General features: G+C 39.3%; 1 protein-coding gene across 4 annotated transcripts in view; it reads right to left on the bottom strand.

The window, feature by feature from the left end:
* Positions 1 to 615: 615 nt before the first annotated feature.
* CRLF1 (cytokine receptor like factor 1) overlaps positions 616 to 15830 on the bottom strand; it is a 186353-nt gene continuing 171138 nt past the window's right edge. For 2 of the 4 annotated variants that reach the window (XM_040322886.1, XM_040322895.1), the window contains exon 8: positions 616 to 1070. In XM_040322886.1, coding sequence (XP_040178820.1) covers positions 982 to 1070 — 89 coding nt within the window. In that variant the 3' untranslated portion in view covers positions 616 to 981. Of the gene's footprint in view, positions 1108 to 15830 lie in introns of all 4 variants that reach the window. The other 2 variants (XM_040322911.1, XM_040322904.1) reach the window with 1 other exon arrangement.

Below are 15830 nucleotides of genomic sequence, written 5' to 3'. Positions count from 1 at the left end.
CTTGTTTTTAGCAACATAACATCATGGAGAGATCCACGATACACATGTTACTCAACAGGACCGCTGGATGCCAAAAACAAGGTACTCCCGCTTTGAAGGCTTGATTGCTTTTAAATCAGTAACTGTCATTATGTAATTATGGTTATGATTAGTAATTGTTAGTAATTAATGTCATGAATGATCTTGCATGCATTTCCCCTTCACATGCTAACATATGAAACCCATGTAAAAGCATATTCACTTAGTCATAACAATATATTTTCTTTTTATATAGAACATCCAACAGAAATATTTTGGTTTAAAATGTGAAGCATTTGATTGAAATGTATGAGATCTTTATACTATAGAGTAAAATGAAAAATGAAAGCCAATAACATATCACAATATGCACATATAGTAAGCAAACCTAGGAAAGTAAAAAAAGTGTTTCCTAACACTTTCTGCCCCAGGTGCTACCAGTTACTGTATACTGTAGGAAGTGAGGGCAATTCTCCCCTGATGGCAACACAAACAGGAATTAAAATATATCAAAGACAAAAAAGTTCCAGCTGAAGCTTGCATTTAGTTAAAATAATCCAGGCATATTAAGTTGAGAAATTAAAAATAGACACCATCTTAGTTTAGACAAAATATCATTTAATTTTTGTTGACATTTGGATTCATAAAAAAAACAGAACAAAAAAAACTGATAAAAAGAAAATGTAACCATTCAAAATAAAATCATAAAAAAGTAAAATTCTGTGAGCATTAAAAACATAGCCAACATTTACAAAATTTAAATAAGCATTAAAATAGTTAAAGCATTCAAAACACATAGTTCTGTAAAAGACAGTCTTTTGCAAGACTATTTGGTCACCTTCAAACCATGGTACCTGGAGGGGAATGCGATGTACGTTGAAATGAAAACACATAACTTCATCTCTGTCAGATTCTCTTTCCTCGGGACAGCAAAGCTCACCATCGTGATCTCAAAAGTCGAACTTAAAAGTCTTCTTCAGAGCGATGCTCAAGTTTTGCTGATGTTTTGTATAAAGTCCTCAGCTCCGCTTCTTTTGTGTCCTCCTGCCCGGCTAAAATAAGATGCTATAACTTATCACCTGGTAGAACCTGAAAGTATAGAAAACATCTTCAAGGCACTTTTTCAGTTTTAAAGGTGAAATTGTGTTGGTGATTATTTCGGTACAGTATTTGGATGGTCATTATCTTATTTTTATTATATTAAAAGCTTACAAATTGAATTTTAATTGAATAGATACATACTTAAGATTTAAAAGTGGATACTTCCCTGTACACTATTGCATTTACACTGGTGGTCCTAATCTAAATAGAATGCACATTCCGTAGTTTATTTTTAATTTGTATTCATTATTTTGTTCCAGAGGAGAGCAGATTAGCACAATAGCATATATCACATTAGACATATGAATATACAGAGGTTTATGCTGCTGTGTATATCCACTTAGTGTACTACAATGGCACTGAACATTTTCCTCTATCGATTACTAGTTTATGTGCTAGTCTAATGCAGAATACTCATGGTTCTTTCAAGTTTTACTCTCTGCTTGCTCCAGATTTAAACATTTTCAAAAATAAATAAAAAACAAAAACAAAATACAAAGATAATGGGGTAGAAGACAGAAATAAGGGGCATGTGAAGTAAGGGAAGGGGAGATAAGAAAAGACTGAATAGATGATGTAGGGGGTGAATCCCTAGTGAAAGCCTGACCCCTGTCTGCTCAGGGGCAATAAATGTAACCAGTGTTTTTTTTTAATAGAAGAAAGGAGTATTTCTTGTAATAGGTGTTCCCATAATTCTGCAGAGAGCTGAATTAGTTTTAGCAAAAGTTTCTGTAAACTTTTATTTAACGTTATGTGAAACAGAACAATCATTAGAAGAGAAGTACAGCATTTAAAAAACAAACTTTTATATTCACCTATGAGGATTCAGCATTAATCCAATGCTGCATTTGTTCCCCACCGCTTCTATACCATGAACTGAGCAATCAAAGACTGCCAATCCCTGATTCTCAGATATGTTAGCCACTGTTCTGAGCTTTGCCCCTCCAGCATTTACTATAGCACCGGACTGTGGGGGCAGGAGTAGTTGGCTCAGGCTCTCAGGAGCACAATGAGAGGCTGAGGCAGCTGCTGGTCCAGGCATCTGGGCAGATCCTGACAATATTGTTGAGATCCTTGCAGATCCTGGAGCCGCTCTGTGACATCAGCCGTCTGGCAAGAAGCATTGCCAAAAAGAGCTTTGGCCATACTTCTTCTTGAAAACACTGTTCATCAAATAACATCTAAAGAAGGTCAAACTCTAAGAAAGAGCTGTATATAATAAACAAATGCAAGTGCACTTAACAGCAACATATCGATTATAAACTTTAAAGTGATATTAAAGGCTCAGATTTTTTTTTTAAATAGCAAACATTTACAATGGTTTTGTAAAGAGCGACCCCTGATCTTCCTCTTCTCAGGTTCCCCACCAGTTCTCCGGGTTCCTCCCTCCTGCCAAGTGCCCCCAAAGCAAGCAGCATTCTATGGGGGCTCCCCCGCCACTGCTCATTCACACACAGTGCTGCGGCTTCTTCTCACTCTCTTTCCTCATTAGCTCACTGACTTTGATTAGCAGCAATGAGGAGGGAGTGTCCCCTGGGAGCAGAGGCTTTTGTGTCTTGTGAACATCTCTGGATCGTGATGGGACTTAGGTAGGTTTGGGGGGGGGGGGTATTAGTGCACACAGAAGGTTTTTTGGAATGCATGAAGGTTAAAGCCTTGGGCCTTTAGAACCACTAAATTGGGTGATCAAATAAAAGATTTTTTTCTTTGATTTGATATGCTCACCTACTGCTTACCCATATAGCCAACTTATCTAATGGCTATGCAAGAATAGTTAAGATTGCCCCAACAGTTTTAACTACTTAATAAGCCATCTTACTTAAGCCTCGTACACACGACCGAGAAACTCGACGGGCGAAACACATCGTTTTCCTCGTCGAGTTCCTTGTCAGGTTGTCGAGGAACTCGACAAGCCAACTTTCTCCATTCCCGTCAAGGAAAAAGAAGACATGCTCTCTTTTTGGCTCGTCGAGTTTCTCGACAGTTTCCTCGACGAAAATGTACACATGACCGGTTTCCTTGGCAAAAAAAATTCCGAGAAACTTGGTCGTGTGTACGAGGCCTGAGGGTTTGCATGAGCGTGCAGACTTCTGTGTACCCTGAGAATGTAATCATTCAATGCATCTTGTATGATTTTTGTGAACCCCATATATGTTGCATTAAGGAACTTAATAATATGGCTTAAAAAACACAAACCTATTGTAAAAGGCACCATGATTGCTCAATAAGTGGCTTTTACAAATTGGAGCAAATTATAACTACATCAATTTGATGCACAAATTGTGGTCAAACACAAAACTGTTGCAAATGTTTTTTTTTTTTATTAGGCTTAGTGTATAGTTAGGAAAAGGTTCTTGGTGTGAGCTGATTTGGTGGAATAAGCCATTTTTCCCTCTATCTCTCCCAGTTATTACATTTGCTGCTCTTGTTTATAGAGAACCTCTTTATAAGACTGGTTCCAATAAAATATGTACTGTATAGTGCAAAGTAATTTTTCCCTGTTCGCATAGAATACCTAAAATTGAATTAGTTAAAAACATTTAAAAAAAATTCTTTGTGGGCCAGTAGCTGTACAATACGTACAGCTACTGGCCCACAAAGAAAAAATTAAAAATGTTTTTAACTAATTCAATTTTAAAAATTATTGAAGGTAGAAAATGGTAGCCACATTATGTAATAAATCCAGTAAACGAAAACAATGACCATCTCCTACAGACAGGTCTAATACACTATAGATTCTATAACAGGTTCCAGCCGTCAACTTTACGTATGTTTAAACCAGCCTTGCCCTCTTAGACCAAAAGGCCTTGTCCATACTACTTATTAAGCACCCATGCTTTTGACTTTGTCACACTCATGATTACTTTTACTTTGACGGTCCCCAGACCACCCAGTCCAGCAGACACTCCAGTTAAATTCTTAATTAGCTTAAACTGCCGATGCTGGTAAATCTTCAAATGGTATTTAGAATCCAAGAGTGATTTAGCACAGATGTTCACAGTGCATGCTCATGCATTCCTTTTGGCAAAACCATGTTTATTGGAAATTTGCTGAAAACTTTATATGCAGTTTATCAGAATGGGAAAAAAATCTGAATGGGGACAGAAATACTACTATCCGTCTAGGCTAAGATCCCAAAGCTTAATCAATTTATAGATGTTTACTCATTCTCAAGGAGATATCCCCCTATTTATGACCCTCCAACCAGAAACTGCTATCCATTTATTAAATTACTTTTTTCCTGTGTCAATAAATTAGCCCATTTCTATCAACAGACAAAGAATACATTTCCACAGGAGGTGGATGTAAAAGCACATACAGTACTGAAATTATGCATGCTCTTATGATGGTCCTTCAAAATAGCATGGAACTGAAATACAACAGCACTACAAGTTACAAAACGTCCAGATATAGCTTTTGTGACACTAAGTAGGCATTGAAAAGGCATGTCTTCTGAAAATTCCAACCCCACCTACAGCAGATAACTTAAAGGAGTTGTAAATGATTTTTTTTTTTTTGCTGAAATGACTGTTTACAGGGTATAGAGACATAATAGTTAACTGATTCCTTTTAAAAATGATTAAAAATAGATAAAATCAATCATATAATTTACCTACATTTTCAGTTTCGTTTTTGCATGCTGTTTCCTGCTTCTGTGATGTACAGAGACACAGAGCCAATACAGGGCAGTGATGGTTTGTAAAACAAAACTGATTGGTGTTGAGGGGTTTTAGACACACAGCAATCACACCTCCTTGATTAGTGACCACAGAGAGAAAGCTCCCAGTACTGTGGTTATCAGGAAACAGACAACCAGGAAGTGTGGAGATCAGAGAAGAATTACAACAACTTGAGAGCAAAAACAAACAATAAGGACATGAAAACAGCACTGCATTAAGGTAAAGGAAGCTATTAAGATAAAAAAAAATCCTTTACAAACCCTTTATAGACGATCAATAGGATCTGTCCACTGTATAAACGTACCTTTTTTAGTAGGAATTATTCTTAGAAGTTTTATCAAATATGGGCCAGTTGGATAGATGTTCAGGGTAAAGCTGTTTAACTCCTGCTTGGGTCTCAGTCTACTTCACCATTGGTTAAGGTCTTCTTTGGTTGACTCCCTCAATGCGCCCCCCCTTTGTTTTACTTTTGTTCTTTACTTGGTTTACATTTTGGTGCAAAACCTTGATTGCTGTGCCTTACTGTTATTGTATGACTTCATATTAACCTACTCTTTCCTCCCATTTCCCCCTTTTTATTTTTCTCCCCTCATTCCCTGATCCACTTTTCCCTAAGTCATACACTGCTATTATTATTCTGCAATACACTGGATATTCTGTCATCCTATATACTATATGTACTATTTAATTTGGTATTGAACTGTTTTCATTTATTTGACCTGCTATACGCTGTATATGATGGCTTATATGCCTTAAATGGTTGTTTCTTTTTTTTTGTAAGTTTGTCCTACTAACATGTAATAAACATTTTCCTGTTAGGCCGTGTACACACGGTCAGACAAAACCGATGAGAATTGACCGAGGTTCAGTGTCATCGGTCCAAACCGACTGTGTGTATAGCCCATCGGTCTGTTGTCCTTCGGTCCAAAATTTTAAAACATGCTTTAAAATCGAACCGATGGACCGCTGCCGGATCGGTCCAAACCGATGGTTAGTACAGAAAGCATCGGTTCAAAACCCGTGCATGCTCAGAATCAAGTCGACGCATGCTTCGAAGCATTGAACTTCGTTTTATTCAGCACGTCGTGTGTTTGACGTCACCGCGTTCTGACCCGATCGGTTTTTGGAACGATGGTGTGTACGCACATCAGACCATCAGGCCACTTCAGCGGTGAACCGATGGTTTGGTTTGGAACGACCGTGTGTACGCGGCCTTACACTTAAAGCAAAAGTGCAGTGCTACCCTTCCAATTTATTTATGAATAATGGTGGAACCCCCTCCTATTGTATAAGCTAAATTATATTGCAATATACATCATTGGTTATAAATAAATAATATATGTGAAACAGTACTTTACAATTCTTCCTACTATGAAACCCAAGGTGATAGGTTTCCAAGTGAAATGTGCAGAAAAACACTACAAAGTAATGCGTATCTTCAAATACCAATATATGTGCTGTAATGAAACAGTGGTGAAAAACCCTTAAAAAGAGCTTGCACAATCAGATAAATAAATATAGTGAACAATCGAAATAAGTCCATATCAGTAGTTCATATCAGCATGAATTTAGGTGTCCAATCCAGTATTTCCTTGCTATACACCAACTCCAGCACCATATGATCTGCCACCAATCAACCTATGTGCTCACCTTCCACTAAGACCTTTTAACAGTTCCCAATACACCTTCTCCCTCTGTTGGTCTGATTCAGTAGTTAGAATATCTCCAGATTTACCAATACATCCCTGCGTATAAATTTCATCTATTGGATCACTAATCTTCAGCATTCATATCTTGAAAACTCGCAAAATAGCAGCTAGCTGAGAAAGGACGTGGACCTGTACACACAGGCCGAAAGTTGGACAGTTTCTACTGTACCGGCTGATTTTAGTCGATATTTGACCAGTGTGTACAGGGCTTTAGAACTTGCACAGTTCTATTATTACCTCATTTAAACCATTAAGGTGAAACAGGTGGTGTACCAACAACATGTATAGCTACAGAATACGCTTTACAGGCCTGACATGTGCACATGCATGCAATTTTGAGGAACATATATGACAAAGGACAAGGTATGGAGTTTAGAAAAGAAGCAATATGTACTAAAAGCACATGGTTTGCAAGCATAACATATACTATTACTGCTGGATGGAGTAAGGTAGAGCTCAAACTTGTATCTGATCTCGAGGTTATGAAGTTTTCAAGATTGCAGAACACTGAGCATCAGTGTGAAAATAGTAATAATACTGTTTTATAAAATGTCACTTCAGTATTTACGGTAAGTATTTTTTTTGTAATAATATTAGATTTTCTTCATTCAACACTTTAACTGAAACTTTTGCAGCTCTTGAAAGCTTGTTAATATTATTTAAAGTCTGTTTCCTGTTCAAGGAATTAAGATTAATTCCTTTATTCAAATAAGCCAGTCTGGACCAGCTGTGACTTCTATTCCTGGCATTACGTCCTTACACTCCTCCAAAGCTTTCTCCCTGATGCCCGATAAATCCAAATGCGACTTTCTATTGTCAGATGACTTTAGCTGTAAAAGGTTCATGGTATTCGAGTTAACACTTAGAAAGGAGTAACAGTACTTTTTATTGCTGAATAGAGCAAAATACTTAATTTGTTCTAAAGGTCATTTAAAAAGCAGGACATGTGAAAGATCCGCCTTCTAGAGTCTACAGACTGGAAATCAGGGAAAAGGTAAATTATTATTTGTATTAAAGAGAAATTATAATAAAATTACCATATATGAAAGAGATTTTTTGATGTTTTGCTTCTATGCGTATTAGTGGCGGCTGGTGATCAATGAAAACAAACCTGCCCCCCCTCACTCGCACTACCGCAATAGCCTGCCTCCCCCCCCCCACACACACCATGGGAGACAGACGGAGTGGCCTTAACTTAGGCTGCTTCTTGCTTTACCTTGCTCCAGCTTGTCGTGGGAAGTGCTGGGCCGTTGCTTCATCTCCTGGCCGAACAGGAAGTGGGTCCTGAGACCCTATTGGCTGGGAGTCCTAATGGAGCGGCTGCCACTGATAAGTATACTTGTATTTGACAGAAAGTATGGATCACAATGGGGCATGTGTTAGTACTAATACTTTAAATTCATTTAATTTAAATTCTTTAACTGATGGGTTAAAGGCGTAATAAACCCAAAACAAAAATGTTTATATTTTGCAGCTTACCAATCAATAGATGTGGTGGCTGCATTATTTATTTGTTTATCCTTTATCCCTTTGTTTTCTCATCTGGTGATCTGGCCAGTAACTCACCTCCTATATTTGAGTGCCTCCACTCTTGATGAAGGAGCACAGGGCTACCTTTGGACTGCAGAATTGTTAATCTTAGGGAAGGAGAGTGTTAGGTGAACTAGTAGATTTAGATACACTTACAAATTGAAGTGGAACTCCAGCTAACACTTTATAAGCAGTTACAACAAATAGTTTTTTTCCTTTTGGGATAAAGATTTTACATAATAAAAAGTTGATCATTATAGGCACCCCTGTCAGTAGTAAGTAGTTTGTCTCAACCCTGAAACTGTTACGTCCGCACGACAGCTTGGACAGGAGGTACTTTTTGACAATTCCTTTATTTAAAAAAAAAAAATCAATGTCCCCCAATGTAGATCCATCGTCAATCACGGCGCTCACCGCCACCCCCGGACCTCAAAAAAGAGAAAAAAACACTCCGCTCACAATGAAGGCCAACTGCCAAATGCCTGCTCTGCTGTTTTACAGTTTCTAAATAGATAAGGGACAGGGCCACCTGGTGGCACTGCCCCTTGTGACATCACCGACCCAGTATGCACTGGTCATGCACCAGTCTGAGACGTCACAAGGGGGTGGTATCACCAGGTCATGTCACCAGGTGGCTGCACCCCTTACCTATTTAAGAACTGTGAAATGGCGGAGCAGGCATACGGCGGTTAGCCTGCAATGCGGGCGGATCGGTTTTTATTTTTTCAGTTCCGGCGGTGGGAGTCATAATTGATTATCAATGGCAGAGCCTCCCCCATGTTGAGGGCATGTGGCCTGATATGGATCTTTTCTGACCTGTCAGCCTGCATGCTCAGGAAAGGGTCTGATATGGATTTTTAGTTTTTTTTATTTTGGCATGGGGTTTCCCCTAAAATTCATACTAGACACAAGGGACCTGGTATGGACTGGGGGGACCCCCACGCTGTTTCTTTAAACATTTTTGTATTGCCAGAAATTGTATTGTATTGCCGGCAATTTAAATGTAATTTTCTTTCTTTATAAATGTAAATTTTGCTGCAGCAGGTTATATACACGGTACAGATGTGCCACTTTACAAGGCACTATATCAAAAGGAATTTCTAATTTTTATTGTTTCACTTTAACCATCATTAAAAAAAATCTTTTAAAAAAAAAATGTTTTACATTGATACATGTCTCCCAGGGCAGTACCTGGGCCCCATACCCTTTTTATGGCCAATAACTTGCATATAAGCCTTCAAAATTGAATAGGGTTTTGAGTCAGAACTTTTGTGATGTTCTAGAGTTCTGGCGTGAACCAAACTGGGGGGGTGGGGGTGTTCTGCTTATCATATATATATATTTGTATATATATATATATATATATATATATATATATATATACACACACAAACTGTATATATTTTCACCTTTTATGTTTCCCTTTTTTCCCTGACTCAACGTGTTTTTACCATCTGTGTCTTACAGTACTCCACAATTGAGTCTGTTTTATTCCCCCATTTCCACTCTCTCCATCTACTTGATACATTTAGCAGTGGATTCCCGGGTGGTGTTAAGCAAGTGTGACATGGTTAGTAAGTTAGCCATATGAAATAAGACATGCCATTAATCACAGGAAATAATTGTCCTTGGAGTCCACTGAAAAATATCAAGTATTCCTAAATAATGTAGTAATGTACTGAGAGTTTCATGGTGGAAATGCAGAATACAGAAAACACATGATTGGAGTGGATTTACCTCTCTTAATTACAATTAAGGCTACGGGCCACTTTCTTACTTTTGTAACTGTCATCTGCAACTAGATCCTTTTCAGATAGATTTGTTTTAAAAGAACGGGTTCACTGAACTCTGTTATAACATTTAATATGACATCACCAGAGACATATAAACACATTAGATATTGAGCAGAGAACCGCTTGTAAAATGCTGTATACATTTTCTACTTTTAAGTACTTTTTCACAGCAATGAAAGGTTTGGAAAATGTATTATATTTTAGCAAGTCAGATATGGTAACCTCTGCAAACTAAAACTATCTTGTAGTAGGAAACAGCATGTTGCATTTTAAGTTTTTAAGTCTTGTGTGTATGAAAATAAAAGTGTGGGAATTGAAACAAACAAAAAAAAACAATTATACTGACAAGGTTAATGTTGCATCTGTCCCCAGCCGCCTCTAAGATAAAAAAACTGAGTGATCAAAAACCATTGATCGCTTAGTTCTCGGTCTACAGTGCGCAGAGAGCTGGTGACTGTAAGTCACTGGCTCTCAGTTCTGCCCCTTCAGTGCTCACTGGATTGCTGGGCAGTGAAGAGGAGTAGTTGGCTCAATTTCCATGTGGCTTGCTAAGAGGCTGATCCCATTGCTGGTCCAGGCATATAAGTGGATCCTGACAATAAAGCCAGGATCCCTCCAGTCTGTAGGGATGTCGGCTGACAGTGAAATTTAGCCCAATGTCAGCTGAAAACGGGTCACAGGAGTGCAGAATGGAATGGAGTCCTGGAACCCACAGGAGAAGTAGGGCCAAAAGAGCTTTGCATTTGTATTTTGGAGTTTGGCTTTAACCTCCCTGGCGGTATGATTCTTTTCGATTTTAGGTGCTGAAAGCCGGACAATTATTTTGCATGGAAATTTGGCGTTTTATATTGTAGGCCTGTAATTCTTAGGGATAACTCACTTAAATCTGTCCAAACAAGAGTCTAGTAGACATGCCGGGTATGATAAAGTTTGAAACAAAAAATCATAAATTATAATATAATAAATAACTATAAATGATTATAACAAATAATAATATAATTATAATAAAAATTATTCAATAATGTAATCAAAAACACTGAAATTTGCTCAGTTGCAGAATTGTCGCTGTCATTATTTTTATTGTTTGATGACGAATTTCCCCTCAAATCGCTATCGCTCAATTTTGCAAGTGATTCTAATTTATTATCGCTGTTTTCTAGCTGGTCTAAAAGCACCTTTGATGTAAAGGGACACTTTTTGGTTGCTATGGACAATCTCCAGTTTCCAGGCAGAAAGAACAGTTTTTATTATATAAAACTTCATGCAGGACACTGGGCAGACCACTAGGGGAGGGGGTGTATTTATTTCATACAGTACTGTAATCTGTAAGATTACAGTATACTGTATGTGTATTGTGTTTTTCACTTTTTGAATTTGGCGCCGAACTCCGTCCCCTTGCGTTGTAACGTCACAGGGAAAGGAACTTGGAGGCACTGTGAATCGAGCGAGGAGACACAGCGGAGGAGCCCGCACACACAGCGGGGAGGCATCGCAGGATCCAGGGACAAGGTAAGTAACTTCCCCCTGTATCCTGCAATCAGTGGCGGCTGGTGCTCCAAATTTTTTTGGGGGCGCAAACAAACTGAAAAAAAAAACATAAATTGCAGCCACTGCGCCCATCAACTGCAGCCACTGTGCCCAAACGCAGCTAATTTGCTCATCAATTGCCTCCACTGTGCCATCAAACGCAGCCACTGTCACTGTGCCCATCAAACGCAGCCACTGTCACTGTGCCCATCAAGCGCAGCCATTGTGCCATCAAACGCAGCCACTGTGCCCATCAAATGCAGCCACTGTGCCCATCAAGCTCAGCCACTGTGCCCATCAAGTACAGCCATTGTGCCATTAAATGCAGCCACTGTGCCATTAAACTCAGCCACTGTGCCCATCAAATGCAGCCACTGTGCCCATCAAACACAGCTACTGTGCCCATCAAGCACAGCCATTGTGCCATCAAACACAGTTACTGTGCCATCAAACGCATCCACTGTGCCCATCAAACGCAGCTACTGTGCCCATCAAGCACAGCCATTGTGCCATCAAATGCAGCTACTGTGCCCAAACGCAGCTACTTTGCCCATCAATTGCCTCCACTGTGCCATCAAACGCAGCCACTGTCACTGTGCCCATCAAACGCAGCCACTGTGCCATTAAAAGCAGCCACTTTGCCCATCAAACGCAGCTACTGTGCCATCAAACGCAGCTACTTTGCCCATCAATTGCCTCCACTGTGCTATCAAACGCAGCCACTGTCACTGTGCCCATCAAACGCAGCCACTGTGCCATCAAACGCAGCCACTGTGCAATCAAACGCAGCCACTGTGCCCATCAAGCTCAGCTTCTGTGCCCATCAAAATCAGATAATTGCAGGCTGGGAAGCTTCTCATAGACCGCCGCATGTCCGGCGCCTGGTCACTCTTAAAGTGATTTATTTTTTATTTTTTTTAACAGCTTGGGGGGGCGGCACCCGAGCGCCCTCTATGGACGGGCCGCCACTGCCTGCAAGGCAATCCCGAGTCTGGCTCGGGGATACCGATTTTGGTATAAAAAATTCACCCCGAGCCTGATTCGGGATTACCGCTAAGGAGGTTAACAGACATGACTAGGCATGATGGGAATTGTAGTTCCTGAACAACTGGAGGGGCCGTAGTTTGAACACCTATGTCTAGGAGTATACTAAGGAAAGCCCTGCACCATGAGTAATTGTCAACAGTATATTTCCGGGCAAACTGAAAAATCATGGGGACTTAACTGGCTGTACAGCTGTACAGAGAATACATGCTCACACCCCACAACATGAATGTAGGAAGTTGCCTTTCTGATTTTATGTTTTCAGTAGAAAAAACTCAGGACATTGTTCCAGTTCCATTCATTTCATTTATTCATGAGAAACAAATTTGACAAAAAAAAGGAAAAGATTAGTGATAGTGCTACAACAATTCTATTAAACTGCACATATCCACTTTCAGTGTATTCACAAAAAAGAGAATTCCAAATACGGGGGAAGGAAATTGTTCCTTTAAATTCCATACCAAGCTATGTTTTCATAGCAACTACGTGGGATGGCACCTTTAAACACTGAAAAGGACATTATATAAATAGGAGTTATTGTGTAACTGCCTAACATACCAGTAACTCAAGTCTTTATGGTCTTATAAAAGCAGGTATATTATAGGGTATTCACCTCTGAGAAGGCCTTGTGGGTTTATAGGCAGCAATTAAGGCATGGTATGTATCAGAAATCTGAAAGCAAAATATACAAGACATTTTTAAAAGGTGAAATAGCTCTCCCACAACCATAAACGGCACTTCTCACCAGCAATAACTTAGTGAATTTGGCATAACATCAGGTTCCCACAGCAACTAACATAGGTACATGCATTGGCTTTCTAAATATGAAATTCAATTTCACGTCATAAAAAGATATAACGCTTTAGGTTTTATTCAGAGTATACATGTCCCAGATCAGTCACTAAAGCATCATATTTCAAAATTTGATGTCTTTAAGTCTAAGCTGATTTGGAAATAAACTAGCTGATAGGTAAAATCCTTGCTTGTGGTCTATTAAAATGATTGTTATAATATATTTGAGTTTTAGCATATATGTGTAATTTTTTTCAATTAATGTATATATTATTGTATTTAAAATGTTACATAATATATAGTAGATACACTATAAACGAATGGCTAATTTAAAACGTATCACTTTTTTTTAAATGTATCACAAATTTGAGAATTAATCAAAGCTTGTTTTCTCCAGGTGTCAGAAAGGAAATCTTCCAAATAAATGTAAGTCATACAAAAATACAGGCAGTTGACAATTTGTGATGCTTTTGTGTATTTATGATGTAATCTAGGTTTCATGACACACCAAACTCACAAAAAACTAAAATGTTCCAGTGAAATTGCCCCAAATATTAAAGAAACAATTCCTGGTTTTGCCCATGAATGCTGCTAATATGCTCATTCGCCCTCTTCCTCAAGGGTTCAGAGCAGCAACTTGCCATTGGGAGGTGCAAATGCTTCCTTTTCCTTGTCCTCAAGGGCCCAGAGCAAGTACCTTTCTTTCTAGTGTAGCACCCTCTACTATGGGTAGGTGCTAGAGGATTAGTGTGTGAGGTTCTGTCAGCGCAGGTAAATTTAATCAGGCCTAATGCTGCGAGCTAGGCCTGCTTGTTTTTGATCTGGGTGCTGGGAGTGGTTAGTGTAGCAGTGGGTGTGACTGACTTGTGCTTCAGCTCTTGGGCACCTCCTCTGCTTTCAGTGAGAATGTTCTGGAAGGGGGGAAGGGTTAAGAGTTGGAGTGGCATGGAATACATGTGAGGGTCCCTTTGTTCAGAGTGATGTCTGGTACAGTTTTTTTTTTATTGGGATATTTACTATATCAAAAAGTAAAAGATATTGGGGGTTATTTACAAAAGGCAAGTCCACTTTGCACTACAAGTGCAAATTACAAGTGCAAAGTGCACTTGGAAGTGCTTTCGCTGTAGATCTGAGGGGGAAATGCAAGAAAAATAAAAAACAGCATTTTAGCTTACACATGATTGGATAATAAAATCAGAAGAGCTTCCCCTCATTTCAGAGATACACCTCAGATTTAAAGCGACTGCACTTCCAAGTGCACTTTCAGTGCAATTTCAAGTGCACTTTTCACTTGTAGTGCAAAGTGGATTTGCCTTTAGTAAATAACCCCCATTGTGTTTTTTTTTTTTAATTGACACTCTTTTTTTGTTTATAGCATAAAAAATAGAGGTGATCAAATACCACCAAAATAAAGCTCTATTTGTATGACAAAAAGGACGTCAATTTTGTTGGGGTACAACATCACCCGACCGCGCAATTGTCACTTAAAGCGACGCAGTGCAGTATCGCAAAAAATGGCCTGATCATTGAGCAGCCGAATTTTTTTATGGGGCTGAAGCGGTACAAGCTTAGTGGATGGCTGAAAGCTGTATGTGGAATTACAGAATATTGTGATTCTCACAGACAGCATCAGCAACACCATATTCTGGCATCATATAAATTGCATATTAGGCAGCCGGTCCTCCGGCTCTAACACCACCGATCACTCGGTTTTCACAGCTCACTGCTCTGTCCCCCTGTGCTCACTGGATCGCTGGGCTGTGGAGGGAAAAAGAGCAGCTGGCTCAGGCTCTCAGTGGCTCACTGAAAGCCTGAGCCTGGTGCCAGTCCAGGAATGTGAGTGAATCTCGACTTCATTGTCGTGAACCTGCCTGAGCCTGGACTGGCTCTGTGACATCAGCAGACAGTGGACTTCACCCTGCTGTCTGCTAAAAATGGGTCGCAGGAGTGCAAAACGATCTGCACTCTTGTGATCCACAGAAGAAGTACAGTCAAATGAGCCAAAAAGGTGTATAAAAAAATATATACAGTATATAAAGTATATATACAGTACACTATATTGTCAAAAGTATTGGGACCGCTGCCTTTACACGAACATGAACTTTAATGGTATCCCAGTCTTAGTCCGTAGGGTTCAATATTGAACCCTAGATGGGGGTATTGGACTGTATTTGTGTATCAGAATATCTTTTCTCCCTGCCGTTTGCTGACAAGCTTGCTCCTTTAAGTTGCTGCACATTGCATTTAACTGACTGCTCTGTCTCTTGTTTTTACCACAATTATCTGCTTCCGCTACCAGAGTGGGGTGACTGTGTATAGTGTGTGAAGACCTACAAGACTTTTGCAATTTCTTCAGCCTGACATACGGGTTGCTTTAAAATCTTGGACTACATATATCAATACATTACTATTGAAGAATTGTCAATATCTATGGTTTCACCTTAGCTGACTTAATTTCACTTTAATTCCCCGCTTTTGGGGTTTATAGTTTATTACAGCAGTTATTGTGCTTTAGGTAGTGTAAGCCAACGTGAATGAGTGACATTACCATTCAAACCAGGCCACTTTATTTGATCCTCTGAAGAGCTATATCTTTACTGGACCTCAATGCCCCTTGGGTATTTATGTATAGAAGT

The sequence above is a fragment of the Rana temporaria genome, chromosome 1, assembly GCF_905171775.1.
Source record: "Rana temporaria chromosome 1, aRanTem1.1, whole genome shotgun sequence".
NCBI classification, from domain to species: Eukaryota; Metazoa; Chordata; class Amphibia; order Anura; family Ranidae; genus Rana; species Rana temporaria.
Note: the sequence above shows the minus strand (reverse complement) of the source record. Positions and strands in the feature narration are given on the sequence as shown.